We start from the raw sequence: 14,091 nt of genomic DNA, 5'->3' as shown, positions 1-14,091 counted from the left end.
TCGAACACCAGAGGCAGGACAGCCGTGACTCCTAAGCTTCAGTTCAGACTCTTAAGTTTCAGTTCAGCCTCCAAACACCATAAAGTTATATCCTCTGTGTTTTATATGCGGTTTCAAAGATTAGTTAAAATGTCAATAAATATTATTTGTCATGTAATTAGCAATTTCATTAAACATAGAAGAGTAAGGAGCCTTTAAATAACGTGACAAATGACTTTCTCTTCCCCAAATGACAGTGTATTTCCCAGAGATTGGAAATCTGTCACATTCAAAGGAGTAATTGTTAAAACACAGACAATGATTTCCTGTACTATGCTTCCCTCTTCCTCTCCCAGCTCTGTGTTGCCAATAAAGAATAAACTTCGGCGATCTGACGTTTCCTTATGAGCCCACCCACTGAAGCATGCCTTTATGTCGGCTGTGCTGTAGACTCGGTTGGGCTGAATAGAAACTCCACAGGATGGGTTCAAATGGGCCATCAGTTAGACTGAATGCAACAGCCGACCTCCCCCTGCTCCGTCCCGGCATCCCGGTTGCCTGATTACATGTACACACCAATCCCATCTATCAGGCCATTGATTTTCCTGTCAGTCCACTTGTCTGCCTGTGGCTCTCTCCCTTTTCCAATAAGGACTTCATTGTTTGTATAGTTGTTTATGGATGTCCCAGGGAGACTGAATATTATGTGTGCTTGTGCACTATTCCTGGCTCTGTCTTTCTAGCCTGCTTTGCACTTCATTTCAGTAAAAAACCTGGCCACAACAAAAAACAACCAAGACCCCAGTTTGGGCCAAAAAACACACACACACACACATACACACATAAAAAAAACAACCTATCTTAGCTGAAGATTTTTCTAATCTCTCAATCGCATGTCTTCAACTTTCCACATCACTGTCCTTCAGCCCTTTTCCACTTCCTGCTTCCCTAACATAATCATTCCTTTTATCTCGCGCACTACCCTCTCCATCCACCTTCCAGTGACAGATGAAAGGCTGTAGGTTCTGCCGACTCGGCTGGAGCCCACACTTTATCAGCCCCACCATCCCCCTCACCTGCCAGCATCAGTCCTGCTGCTGCTAAGGCACTAAGCCCAGTTGATGGATCGCGCCACTCTCTTACAGAACCTCCATGTTTCCCCTGCTCTCCTCATCCATCTCCATACACAGATATAGAGAGGAGGGGCCAAATCAAGAAAGATCGCTTCCCCGTGCCATCACTCCTACTCATGAGTTTGTTGCTGTCTCATTTGTTGAGTTTGTTTTTCTGTTGGAAATTTGATTTTCATCATCCCTCTCCTCCCCCCCACCCTCATCTTTCTCTCTTCCCTCCCCTTCTCCATACCTCTCGCTCTACTATCCATATCCGCTTCTCTCTTCAAGGTTCCTTATATCAGAAGTCCTCTGAGGCAAAAGACAAGAGTGATATTGGAAATTCATGTGAGTTATTGTTTTGTTTTGTTTTTTCCCCCCATTTAGTTCTTTTTTCATTATTTCTGCATTCTTGTCACGTCTGCCTTTGTTTTTGTTTTTTTTAAGGCATCTTTAATGCTTTAATGTGCACGACCTGAATTTGCAGTCTTACATACAGATTTTCCTTTTTAGCAAAAAGCAACATTTCAGAAATAGCCATTTTGCACTAAAAGCATAAAACAAAACACAACAACGTGTCCATAAGTAAAATGAAAAACAATGTTTGCGAATGTTCTTCTGTGTCCACCAGCGAGTTATTGTTGCTCTTCTGTTTTTTACTTCATAACCACCTCAGGATATGATCCGTTTTGATCGCCCTAACCCTTTCCTCGTAATGTGTCTGTGCTAGCAGGCTGCTTGTTTACAGCCACGCTACTATTCTCGAAGTAAGAGCTGACCCTGCTCTTTACCCTGCCGAACTTTGCCTCACCAGCAGCTCATGCACTGTGTCAAGCAGACATTTTAACCTACCAGAAGCTTTCGGAAATGAACATTGTTTATTGATCAGTTACCAGGCAAGAGCATAAACTCAAAATAATATTTGCTGTGACCTCCATTTGCTTTAAAATATCACCAGTTCTCATAGAAATATCCTCAGTATGTGTGTGTGCATATCATATATATATATATATATATATATATTTCAAAATTCTCAGCTAGAAGAATTTTTGTAGGTTGTTCTTGCACAGTTCTTCTGTGGATTTCGGCTGCTTTAAGATTTTTGTCTCTTCATGTATAATTTAGGGCTGACTCAATGTTCTGGTCGGAGTGAGGGGCGAGGCTCTGTAAGACTGTTGCTTCTTGGTTTTAAAGGTCTTTGTAAATCTGTCTGTTTTTGGGTTGTTGTTAGTTTAAATGTGACCTTTTCAAAGAGCCCATTTGTTGGTATGTGCTATGGTTAAGAATTTGCACATCTATGCTGATTTTCTTTGGGGGGTGGGGGCATTATTTTCCATCTCTCACCCATCCCTTTGTAAATTTTTGCAACCTCGCTGAGAATGAAGTGTTCAAATAATCCCTTTCAGTTTCATTTCTTGTACTTTCCAACAATGGCTCATGTTCAAAGCGATGTATTAATCTAAGTGATACGTTTTAATGCGTACACTTAGCAGGTTGCTGCCTTTATCATCAAAGCATGAATAGTAGATTATTCGACTGAGGGGATATATGTTAAATAACTGCGGGGAAGCTTGGCAGAGGGAACGCAGTGAAATTACATTTTCAAACTTTCATCACTGACTCCCTGCTCTGTTTTCTGTTTGTGTCTGTGCTAGAAGAAGGATTAGAGGATGTATCTTTAATGCGATGTCTCACTCCAGGCTGAAAAGTCATGGCTGGGACATGCATGTCCTTCCTCACAGAAAACATCTATGGGAGCACTACAATATTAATACCCTTTTTCCCCACTTAAATTGTAGTCTTTCAATAAAAATTACAGAAATGATCTTTAATTGAAATGGAGGTCACTCTAAATATTATTCAATAGGGATTCATCAAGAAATTAAATGTAATATGATTTAAATAAGTGTTGAATAGTGGACTTATTTAATTACATTGAAATCCTTTTTATGGAATAAAAATCAAACCATAAGTTACTGGAAATGAAGCCAGAAAGGAAGTATGTGATTAAAATGACACAACGCGTGACTTTCACTTGTCACGAAAGCACTCTGCTCTTGGTTTCCTTTCGCTCTGCTCCTTTATCCTCCTTTGTGCGCGAGAACACAAGAGACACAGACTGAGTGCCTTCTGTATCCCTGAGACACACGAGGCTAATTTACACAAATGCTCGGCCATCATGCACGTCTTCAAAGCGCCCTGTATGGATTTATGGGTGACACTGCCATCTACTGGTGCAGATATTGTGCAATTTCAACACACACATCATCTCAAAAATTGTTGTGTCTGCCCGATCACAACACCTTTTTGTTCTCCTGTTGATAAGAGTGTGTTTGTAAGCATTTGCTTTGGCGTTTGTCTTTCTTTGGACAATGACTTCACTTGTGCAATGTCCATGCATGTGTAGAACAATACGTGCATACATGCTCATACATGCCTTTTTGACATTTCGTGTCCTCCACATAAGAGCTTCACCCCCATTTGTCAACTTGGTGACAGTGAAGGACATTCCTTATCAAACACCAAAGAGAGTTCAGACTGTCAGTAGGCATCCATTAAAAGATTTGATCTTTAATGAGAGCCCGTCTGAGTCTGTATTTCTAAAAGGCACATATATCCATGCCAGGCCTACTAATCACTGAGGCTTCTCCAGCTGGATAGTGGACAGAAAGTCTCTGGGAGGGAGACGGAGATGAAAGACAATTTGAGAAATGTGAGCCATGTCTAGATCTTATCTGCAGTGTGTAAGAACAAAAACAGAGACAGACTCTGAACTTCAGCACAGAGCATGGTAATTTGAAGATGAAAACATCGACATCTCTGTCTTCAGAACTTTTGATCTTGGTTCTGAGCAGAAATCTTTGTGTCACTGGACCGCGGTGGAACAGCCTTCTTTATTAATTGTGCTGTTTAAATGAATTTTTGTCACCATTTACTTTATTATATGGTTATTACATTGTTATTTTATCAAGGTCTTGCACATGACACAGTGCAGTATGTATTATTTCAAGAATTCTGAGGCCATTTTTAACATTCGCATACAAGATAGTGAACAGATGTTGGCGTGCCTTTTAGTGTGTCGCACATGTCCAAGCAAACAGTGAAAAAAGGCCAGATGATGTGTGTCAAACTAAGTTGCCTGCATCATTATCTCGCCTCAGTTTTAACAATCAAGAGAGCCTCGTGTTTTTTTCATGAACTGTGTTTCCCACAGCAGGTCAGCATTAATCAAAAAAGACTGGAGCTATACTTCGTGCATTTATTTCTCAGTAGATAGTTATTAATATCCGGCTCAATCGTAAACCAGGATATTACCCTGCTGATAATGGCTTCATCACAAGGCCTGCATACTGAGAGAAAAAGGCTTTATGTCATAAATGGAAGCATTACGAGATCTTAAAAGACTATTTTTTTTTTCTGTCTGTGTTTTTTGTCTTTCGTCCCCAAACTCCTTCTCCAGTGGCCCCCACTACTGATGATGTAGCTCTTTATGTGGGTATTGTGATAGCAGTGATCATGTGCCTGGTTATCTCCGTCGTCGTGGCACTCTTCATCTACAGGAAGAACCACCGGGACTTCAGCTCTGACATCATTGATTCCTCTGCCCTCAACGGAGGGTTCCAGCCGGTCAGCATTAAGACCGCTCGCAAAGGTGAGTTATACGAGAGAGGCGTGTGTGAGTGTTTGAGCGTTGGTTTTTCTATATATCAAAATGTAACTGCATCTCAAATCGGTACATAAATAGATTAAACTTTCTTCTGTGTGAAAGGTAAGTGCACCTTTGCTGTCCTAGAGTTGCCCCCTTTAATCCAAGGAACTTTTAGATCCGTAACTGTGTCACTGGCTTAAAAATGTTACCATTTTTTCCAAGTAAAAATCCCTTCAGTTGCAAGATATTTGAAGAAAAGGCCATTTGAATGGGATTCTATAGCCCTCCATTTGTTCTTTTTGAGCCCATTATTAGTGGATTTCCTTTTGTCGCTAGTATAATTATCCTGTTAGTTTCAGCTTTTGGGCAAATTGTCTCACAATATCTTCATTTGCTCTTTGATATCATGAAGAATTAATTGTTAAATCAGTCACTGCAAGCTGCCCGGTCCCAGATGCAGCTAACCCCAATCCATTACATTTGGTGAGCTGTTTTTGGTCTGCGCCAAACATTTTTATGTATTCTGACCAAACAGTTCTGCCCTTGATTCGCCTGTCTACATCACATTATTCCAAGACGTCTGGTTCGTACCTGTATGTTCACTGGCCAGCTGTGATTTTGCTCTAATGTTCTTTTTGGACAACTTTTCAACTTTTTCCTGGAACGCCTCTCATGCACGTCAGATTTTAAGATTTTTTGGTTGTATATTCAAGCACTTGCATCCCAACAGTTGCAAAATAAACCCACAAATCATGGGATCAAGTTTTCAAGCATTCCTTGATGACTTCTTTTTTGCATCAGACAGTCTGCTTTTGCTGTGGCAGCTGTTCCCACACATGGAAATAGCTATTATTTTACCAAGAAGTGTAATAAATTTAACAAATGAGGCAAAACTTAAATGCACAAAGTTTTGAAAGAACCTAATGTGCCAAATGTTTCCTCAAAACCTGCCCAAAAACCGTGTTAAAAACTGAATATTTTGTTTCCATAAAATTAAGATACAGAAAGTGGCTCCGTGTATTGTTGAAGCTTAAGCACAATTCAATCCTCTTTTAGTAAAGGTGTTGCTACTTAATGGTACAGACTCAGTTCAGCAGATTAAAAGAAATGTAATACTCGACCTTAGACACACCTGTGTTGTCAGGCATATGGAATGACTTTCATTAGTGCTGGCATTAATAATAGCTTCATTATCTTCAAAACATTACCTTAACCCACTGAGACACGTCTGACTCTGGAGGCACGTGCGTCAGCCGTGGTGAAACTATTAAAATGCTTGCTGTTGTGATGGGAGGCCACATTATGCCCAGTCATTAAAGCACAATAAAGCCAGTCTCTGTGTAATTAGATTTGGACTGTTGATGCAGGACTTAAAGTAAGTTACATGCATGAGGACAGGTCACTGTGAACTGGCCAAAAAGACAGCAGGGAGAGAGACAGAAATATGTAACTGTGTTGTAAATGATTAGTGTGAGCTTTTGGAAAGAGGAAATAAATAAATAAATAAAAGCAGAAGAGATAAAAATACAATGAAGAGACTAGAGACGAAGCTTTTTAATGTGGGACAATTCAAAAAGATAAACACCATCGAACAACAACCCTTGTTAAAGGTGCTGCTTCTGTCACCGCTCTTATAAAGTAAAGGATAATTTGAAGCCAAGCCTATTTAAAACAGCTCCCGAGCAGAAGGCACTTTGGTTAAAGAATCTACCAATATTCAAGCTTTTTCATTTATTTATTATTTTCTAAAAGAAATCCAAACTCTGAAACTGTATAATGAAGCTGAATTTATATGAATAACATTATATTTAAATCATTTTACTTTCTGTTGATTATATATCCTTAACATTATCCTTCACCTTTACAGATATAGTTAATATATTAAGTATTATAATATAGATCGATGTTACTGTGGGGTTATTCATATTTCATATGTTTGAACCACCTGATCATGACAGAAACAATTGGTGGTGATTTAAAAAACAGTGGTGTTGGAGGAATCATATAAGCTGATCCACTTTACTTCCACCTTATCTCTGTCTTTCCTAAAGTAGCCTACTAAAAGCTGTAATTTATGTTCTATATACTGTATGAAGCATGCATAAAGCACATCACACACAATTTGCTGTGAAGAAGATAATTCATGGGTGGAAATGTCACATCCACCACAGTGCTCAGTGCAAACAAGGGTTAAATTGGAATTTGTAATGTTGGGGGGGGGGGGGTCTCTTATTTCAGTGTTGCCATCGGTGCGCGTGCTGTGTGCAGGAGCAACAGTGACAGGGGAAATATCCCTACATGCAAAGAAAAATTAGCATGATTGATCTAATTTGACAGAGTATGTGAACTATAACAAGGTCTGATCTCCGCTGACAGCTCTCTGCTCTGAAATGTGGCAGTGTGTAACAAATTCTCATGTCTCTGTGTCAAATACACAGTAGGAAAGATGGTGTAGGAACTGGTGTTTGAATAGAAGAACCAGTTAAGGGAATCATTGAGATTTTGCGTTTTATGGTGCTAGACACAGGCATTAATGATGTGCTAGGAGATGATTGTGTTAGCTTTAATTACCAAGAAGTGGTGCAATTTGAGTTTCTGTGATATTTTGCTCAAATCTTGTTTGCTGGTCATGACATTTTGACTTGAGCTTAAGCCTGCAAGCCACGTTAATGCGACACTTAGCTGAGATTATCCCTTGTTAAGTAGGTCTCAGTTTCATTCTGCAGTCCGTGGCACCTGTGCAATCTAATTAACAAAAGAGGGGGGAGGGGGGTTATCTGAAACCTGGTTTTGGGGGAAACCTGAGGAAAATATACAGTTTTATATGAATGAGAGCTGAAGCATATTTTGTTTAATTTCCTAATACAGATTGTGAAAATATGGGCCATACATTCTTGGAGATGGATGTTGCAAAACATGCCCTCCAGTGACACACTAGTACTTGCACTACTTCTAGTTTATTACTGGAACAACTTTTCTGACTCTCATTAACATTTGCATCATTTAGAAACTTGTGAGGGGGTGGAGACAGTGGAGAAGCTGGAGGACAGAGAGGCCCCCACTGACCCTCGCTCCACCCACTCAGTCCAGCTATTGAACATTTATCCTACTGGGTAAACCGAACATTCACGATGCCATCTGTTACTCATAAATCACAGCTGCACCTATAACTTCTCTGACTGAGTAATGTTTCTTGGTGGTGAAGTGGACCTCCCTAATGAGTAAAAAACAAAAAAGCCGTGCTCCAGTCTCACTGATTGCTGCCAGCAGTTCATTTCCTCATGGATATATAGGCTTCAAGTTAGTTTCTTCCTGATTCCTTTCCCAATACATGTGTTAAGACATTTATTCTGCTTTACCCATGTTGTTTTCTTTCCTTTTCAGCTGATCTCCTATCAGCACCCCCTGACCTGACCTCAGCAGCTGCCATGTACCGCGGCCCAGTTTACGCTCTCCATGACGTGGGTGACAAAATACCCATGACCAATTCTCCTCTGCTTGACCCGCTCCCTAACTTGAAGATTAAGGTGTACAATTCTTCAGGCTTAGTGACTCCACAGGATGACCTAGGAGGAGAATTTTCCTCTAAACTGTCACCTAAGCTGCCGCACTGCCTACTGGACAACGGTGACAACACAATGGGCCGGCGCACACAGACCCAGACGTTGCTCCGCACCAGGGATCCATCATGCACTGCTCTGGGCTCGTTCAGCTCCCAGGGAGGACAGCTTATTGTGCCCAACTCAGGTACTATACTAGCCAAAGATAGGTAGTGATTTTCCATATTTATATATTTTTATTTTATAGGTGATTCAGTTGGATATCAAGAAAAAATGTTGCATATTTCAAAGTATGCAGGAATGTAAAAAAGAAATAGTTTAAAAAATGAATAAACGAGCTTAGGTTCATGAAAAGCAGCATCTGCTACTTCCAGCAGATTCTATCAGTGTTCGTCTTAAAACTCATTAGCTGTCTTTTGTGAGTTATGATTGGAGCCACGTTTTTCATTCACTCAGTGGCACATCAGCATTTAGTAATAGCACCTCCACTTGTGTGGATGTGCATGTGTGAATGTCTATATGTGTGCACATACTGAAAGGAAACTCCTCTCATTGTATAGCCTGATAGGAAATGAAATATACCATCAGCTTTTCTCATCGTGTCCTTAAATCTCTACTCTTGTTTCACTTAATAATGTGCTGGTGATGATGATCTCGGCCCACGTTTCCCTTAAAGATCCCATTTTAAAAAAACATTAAAAGAAACTTCAAACACAAAACTTGCTGGTGTCTCCACTGGATTTCTGCCAGTCTCATAGTGATGACAAGACTCCGGGAAGTCACTATGTCTGACCAGGAAATGATCTGGCACATAATACCCTCCTCATAAAAGTGCAAGTTTACATTATTTATTTTGATTAGTGAACATTAGAGGTTGTGGTAGAGCCAGGCTGGCCGTCTCCTCCTGTCTTTATGCTGGGAAAAGTTTACTGGCTGCAGATTTTCTTTGATTTAGATTTAGTTAACATGTTTGATAGTGATATCAATCTTGCCATCAACTCTCTGCAAGAAAATACATTTCAGAAAGTTGCTACCTCCACCAAGGAGGTTATGTTTTTGGTAGGGTTTGCATGCATGCGTGTCATTCTGTCTGAATTCTGATAAAACTTTGCAGGAGTGTATAGTGGGGTCAACTTAGCAATCCATTCAAATTTGGCTTACGTGTGCCAAGGTCTTCAAAGTCAACTTCATGATTTATTGGTTCAAAATTGACAGAAAGCCTTTTAACTATAAACTGATTCTTACAAATCCGGTGTGTACTGTCAACCTCTAGAAAGATTTCAAATATTATGGCATATTTGACCTCTGACCTCTCCTTCAAGGTCAATAGACTGATTTGAAAGGTCAAAGTGATAATAATGCTATATAGAGCTATTTAAAACTATGTTCCTTACCACCATGGTTGGTATTGACATCGTATAAGCATATAGCGAATGATATATGGGGATTCTAAATATCACGTTATAGTTTGCATCCAAACTTCATATGACATGTGACCTCTGCCCTCACTTTTTCAAATTGACCCCAAAATGTGTGACATCTTTAACCCTTGTGTGGTGTTCATATTTTTGTTACTCAGCCAGTGTTCACGGGTCTGGTGGACCCGCTAGAGTTTTGGCTTTCCAAATTAACACTATCAAACAATTTTATGTTAAATTACTCAACAGATGTTTACTTCATCCCAATTACAAGACATATGAACAGCAAACATGGTTAATTTTTTCCCTTTACCTTTGTTAGATCACATTTATGAATAATGTGCTTCTCGTGTTTTTTTTTTTGGGGGGGGGGGGGGGGGTTTATAAAATGTTATAAAAACATAAATCAGTTATAATCAAGTGGAGTGAGTGGAAAGACACAACACATTTACACGTGAAGCAATATGTTTCACAACTAAATGGCATCAGCTGCTCATCAATGGTGACATTAGGCCCAGGGTTGTAAAACAGGGGGAGGTGGTGCACACACTTATCCCACACTGTCCTGATGGCAGCTAGCTTGTCTCTCTGCCGTCGAGCTGGTCTGTCGTCTCCGTTATCAAAACAGATAATCCTGGAAATTTTGTGGAAGTTTTCCAGAGACATTGATGCACGGAAAGGTTCTTGCCGGTTTCTGCATCCCACAGGGATTCTGTAGATTCCCCTTTGGACCTGAAAACTCCTGCAAGGATAAGAACCCCAAAGTAGGCCTTTGGGGTTCTTAGATGAATTTGTTCCATCTCCTTCCACCTCTCTCCAAAAACACACCTTCCTTCTAGATTACTGCAATCCAGAATAATTTTCTGGATGGAATCTGGGATGAAAAGCTCAAATGAAGACTTGATGTCCTGCACATGAGTACCTGTCAGCCGTGTTGGCCCTGCCTTATCACAGTAACAGCTCTGCAGGGTGGCTCATTTCTTGGGCAAGAAGACCATTCAATTTCACCAGTTATTGACATCCATATTTCTTCACTTGCTGTCTGGTGGGCTTGTTCTGGTCCTAGAGCTGGCTGCAGATGGGGTACTTGTCTTCGTTTTGTTACTAAATGGTGCTCAACCTCATCCTCTTCTTCAAAGTCACTGTCAGACTCTGAATTTTCAGAAATGTGAAATATTCTGAAACCTCTTTGTCAACATCATCATCCGAAGCTCCTCTCTCTTCCAAAATCAATTGGATGGCCCTCGCAGCAGATAATCTTTTGCCATCTTGATCAGTTGTGATAAAGAACCACACTGGCAAAGTCTTATTTATAGTATTATGCCCCTAATTAGCAGGTGGGACAGGGTATGAGAAAATAAAATTTGGATCCCTCAAGAAAGAGGGTAAAATGTGTGGGATGTAAGAGCAGACGTGTTGATAGTTGAATTTTCAACAATGTTGCAACTTTGTGCGGGAACGGCAGGGGAAGAAAACACTATCAGCAGCACCAGAAAGGAGGAAGACAGAGTGTGGGAACACAGGACCTACACTTTCAACACTTTTATTAGACCTGGGTCCAGTGGACCCGAACACCTTGTATGTAATGTAAATGCGTGGGGGGAGGTACAGTATGAGGTCATTGAAAATTAGTTCGGATTTATGTTCTTCACAGAAAATAAGCCAAAGCCAATGAATTTCAGGTTGAAAAAATAATTAATTGTTTAATTTTTCTTTTGAAAAAAACTGAAAACGGGTCTCACAGACCCGAACACCATACAAGGGTTAAAGAAAGTATTGTCAAGAGAAAGAGAATGAATTCAAATTCAAATTCAAATTTTATTTGTCACGTACACAGTCATACACAGTACGATATGCAGTGAAATGCTTAGACAACTGCTCGTGACCTAAAGAAAAAAAAAGGAAAAGGCTATGAATAAGATAGGAAATAAATATGAAAAATTAAAAAGGGTAAATTTAACTAGGAAGGAATAAAATATAAAAAGAATTAAGGTTAAAAATGAAATAACTGTACAACACAAATTAGAATGAAGGGTAAATTTAACTGGGAAAGAATAAGATAAAATATATAAATTAAAGTTGAAAATAAAATAACTGTACAACAAAATACACAATACACAGTATGGAACTATATAAGAATGTATGAAGAAATATAAATAGATAAATAAATATATACACAATAACAGCAGCTGTACAAGTATTAACTGGAAATGAGCTGCCTAGTTAGTTATAAATATACTGTTGTATAGTATTATATAATTATCTCAAGCTATTTACAAATCATTACCTATTATCCTTTACCTACTCCTACACACACCTACATGTTTCTGTAGTCAAAGTAAACATGTGTGATTCTACCCTTAACTGCCTTTTACAGCACTACAAACTTCTTAAAGTACATTTAAACAGAACAAAGAAAACAAAATTAATATATACAAATTGCAGTGCTTTTCCCTTAAAAGTAAATACTGGCCAGAGAGTGAGCTGCCTCGGTGAAGGTTTATGCTCCCTGAGTGCTTCCTGTTTAGAGATTGCTTTTACTCAAAGCTTAGCTTCATTTCAGTTGTTAATAGAAGCTCGTTTTCTCCCCTGGAAAAAAGACTTGCCACCCATAAGTCAAATTTTCAGTTTATTATCTCTAGATTTCAAGTTGGGTATCTCAAAATTGTGACTTTCTGACTTAAGCAAGAAGCAAGAGGAAAAAAACCTCAAAATTGGATTTTAATGGCAAATTTTATTTTATTTTTTTCTGGGGCTCAAACAAGCTTCCAAACTTGTTACACTTGCTCTCGCTGTCAGTGCAATATGAAGATTTCAGTATGTGAGAGCTTAAATATAAAGAGCTCTTCAGTAAAGTGAAAAATACAAAACCATTGCAGCTCTCAGTAGACACGGCAGTTCAAATCAACCATAAATGTTAACTTAAGAATTGTTAATCTTTGCAAACCCCAAGCAAACCTCTCAGTAAAAATAAAAGAATTCTTTTTAAAGCATGTGCAGTATCATTCAATACTTTGCTGTCTGTAGCAGTATATCCCTGATGATCTGCGACTTTGAAATAAGCTAAGCCATGTGCAGCCCATCAGCATATTGACTGCACGTAGTATGACAAGAGTTGATGGATACCCAAGGTGTGTGCACCAGAAGTGCTGGAGGTGTCCCGTTTCAGGCAGCTTACATTAGCCATGCTGTCCTCACTTCAAACACATGCAGACTGTTTGTAACGCGCCGCAGATGCATGCTGACAGGCAGAAGCAAACTAGCAGTGACATTAAAGGATACGCAGACTTCTCACATTTCTTAAATTTCTCTCTTTTTTTTCATTTTGATAACTGTAAAATGTTCTCAGCTGTTGGCTGCGCTCAGCCACCTCATCATGTTACATAGGAATAGGGAGAGGAAAGAGCACATTTGATATTTGATCTGTTTGTGAGTCTGGGTAATGAAATATTTTGTGGTGCTGTCACTGTGGCTGTTTGGTATTTTGCATCTTAAAATGCATTTCTCATCTCTTTGAAGCTTTGCTGTGAGGCAGAGTAGCAGCGCGCGAGACGTTCCCTTGGCAGAGTTGTGATTGCCTCGCTAGCTAGCTGGAGAAGCTGTCTGTCACCTTTTGAAAAGTTCAGTACAAGGACATGGGAAATCAATGAGCTATCTGAGATCCCTCCCCCACCACCACTCCAGAGAGAAGCCATGTGTGTGTTTGTGTGTGCGTATGCATGATGGAAATTGGGGGTTAGGCTTCTAAAAAACGCACACGCGCGTATCGGATAGGACATCTTATCGAATAAATCTGAGATGGAAAAATGTAAATCGCGCCTGCTGCAGCAATATGCCAAGGCTGTGACGAGCAAAGAGATCATTGATTTTTAGAAATGAAATTCCACATCATTTCCTGATACCATAAAAGAAGGTGGTAAAATTACATAGTTGCTGTGTGTGGGACTGAACGGCAGTGCAATTATTATTGTGTTTATCCAGGAAAAATATTCATTTGAATAAAATGAAAAAAAAAATCGATTCATATCTCTGTAGTTGTGCAGCACTGCATGAAGACACACTAGTTAAATGTAAAATTATAATTTACCTTTCTATATTTGGAGTAGCCAGGATTCACCAGCCTGTTGGTCTCACTCTCTATACTCTCACATTCTTACAAAAGTCTCATAACAAGCACTGACAGTATAAAGACACCTCTGTCAACTTATCTTTTTTTTTTGCTTTTTGCTTCCCAGGGGTTAGTCTGCTAATTCCTGCAGGGGCTATTCCTCAGGGCAGAGTGTATGAGATGTATGTGACAGTTCACAGGAAGGACAACATGAGGTATGCGACGACGCCCCAGAACCTTATTTGCTGCTGTCAACCGCTCCGTG

At 39.7% G+C, this 14,091-nt stretch overlaps 1 protein-coding gene across 3 annotated transcripts in view; it reads left to right on the top strand.

Moving 5' to 3' along the window:
* Window positions 1-14,091, top strand: part of unc5cb (unc-5 netrin receptor Cb) — a 140,171-nt gene that overhangs the window by 109,034 nt on the left and 17,046 nt on the right. For 2 of the 3 annotated variants that reach the window (XM_085413892.1, XM_085413894.1), the window contains exons 8-11: window positions 1,383-1,439; window positions 4,552-4,743; window positions 8,125-8,487; window positions 13,954-14,041. In XM_085413892.1, coding sequence (XP_085270018.1) covers window positions 1,383-1,439; window positions 4,552-4,743; window positions 8,125-8,487; window positions 13,954-14,041 — 700 coding nt within the window. The remainder of the gene's footprint in view (window positions 1-1,382; window positions 1,440-4,551; window positions 4,744-8,124; window positions 8,488-13,953; window positions 14,042-14,091) is intronic. The other variant, XM_085413893.1, reaches the window with a different exon arrangement.

This window comes from Rhamphochromis longiceps, linkage group LG7, assembly GCF_057381845.1.
Source record: "Rhamphochromis longiceps isolate RC_006_pf linkage group LG7, R_longiceps_female_GT1.1, whole genome shotgun sequence".
Classification (NCBI taxonomy): domain Eukaryota; kingdom Metazoa; phylum Chordata; class Actinopteri; order Cichliformes; family Cichlidae; genus Rhamphochromis; species Rhamphochromis longiceps.
The sequence above is the reverse complement of the archived record's forward strand: the minus strand, read 5'-3'. Positions and strand labels throughout refer to the sequence as shown.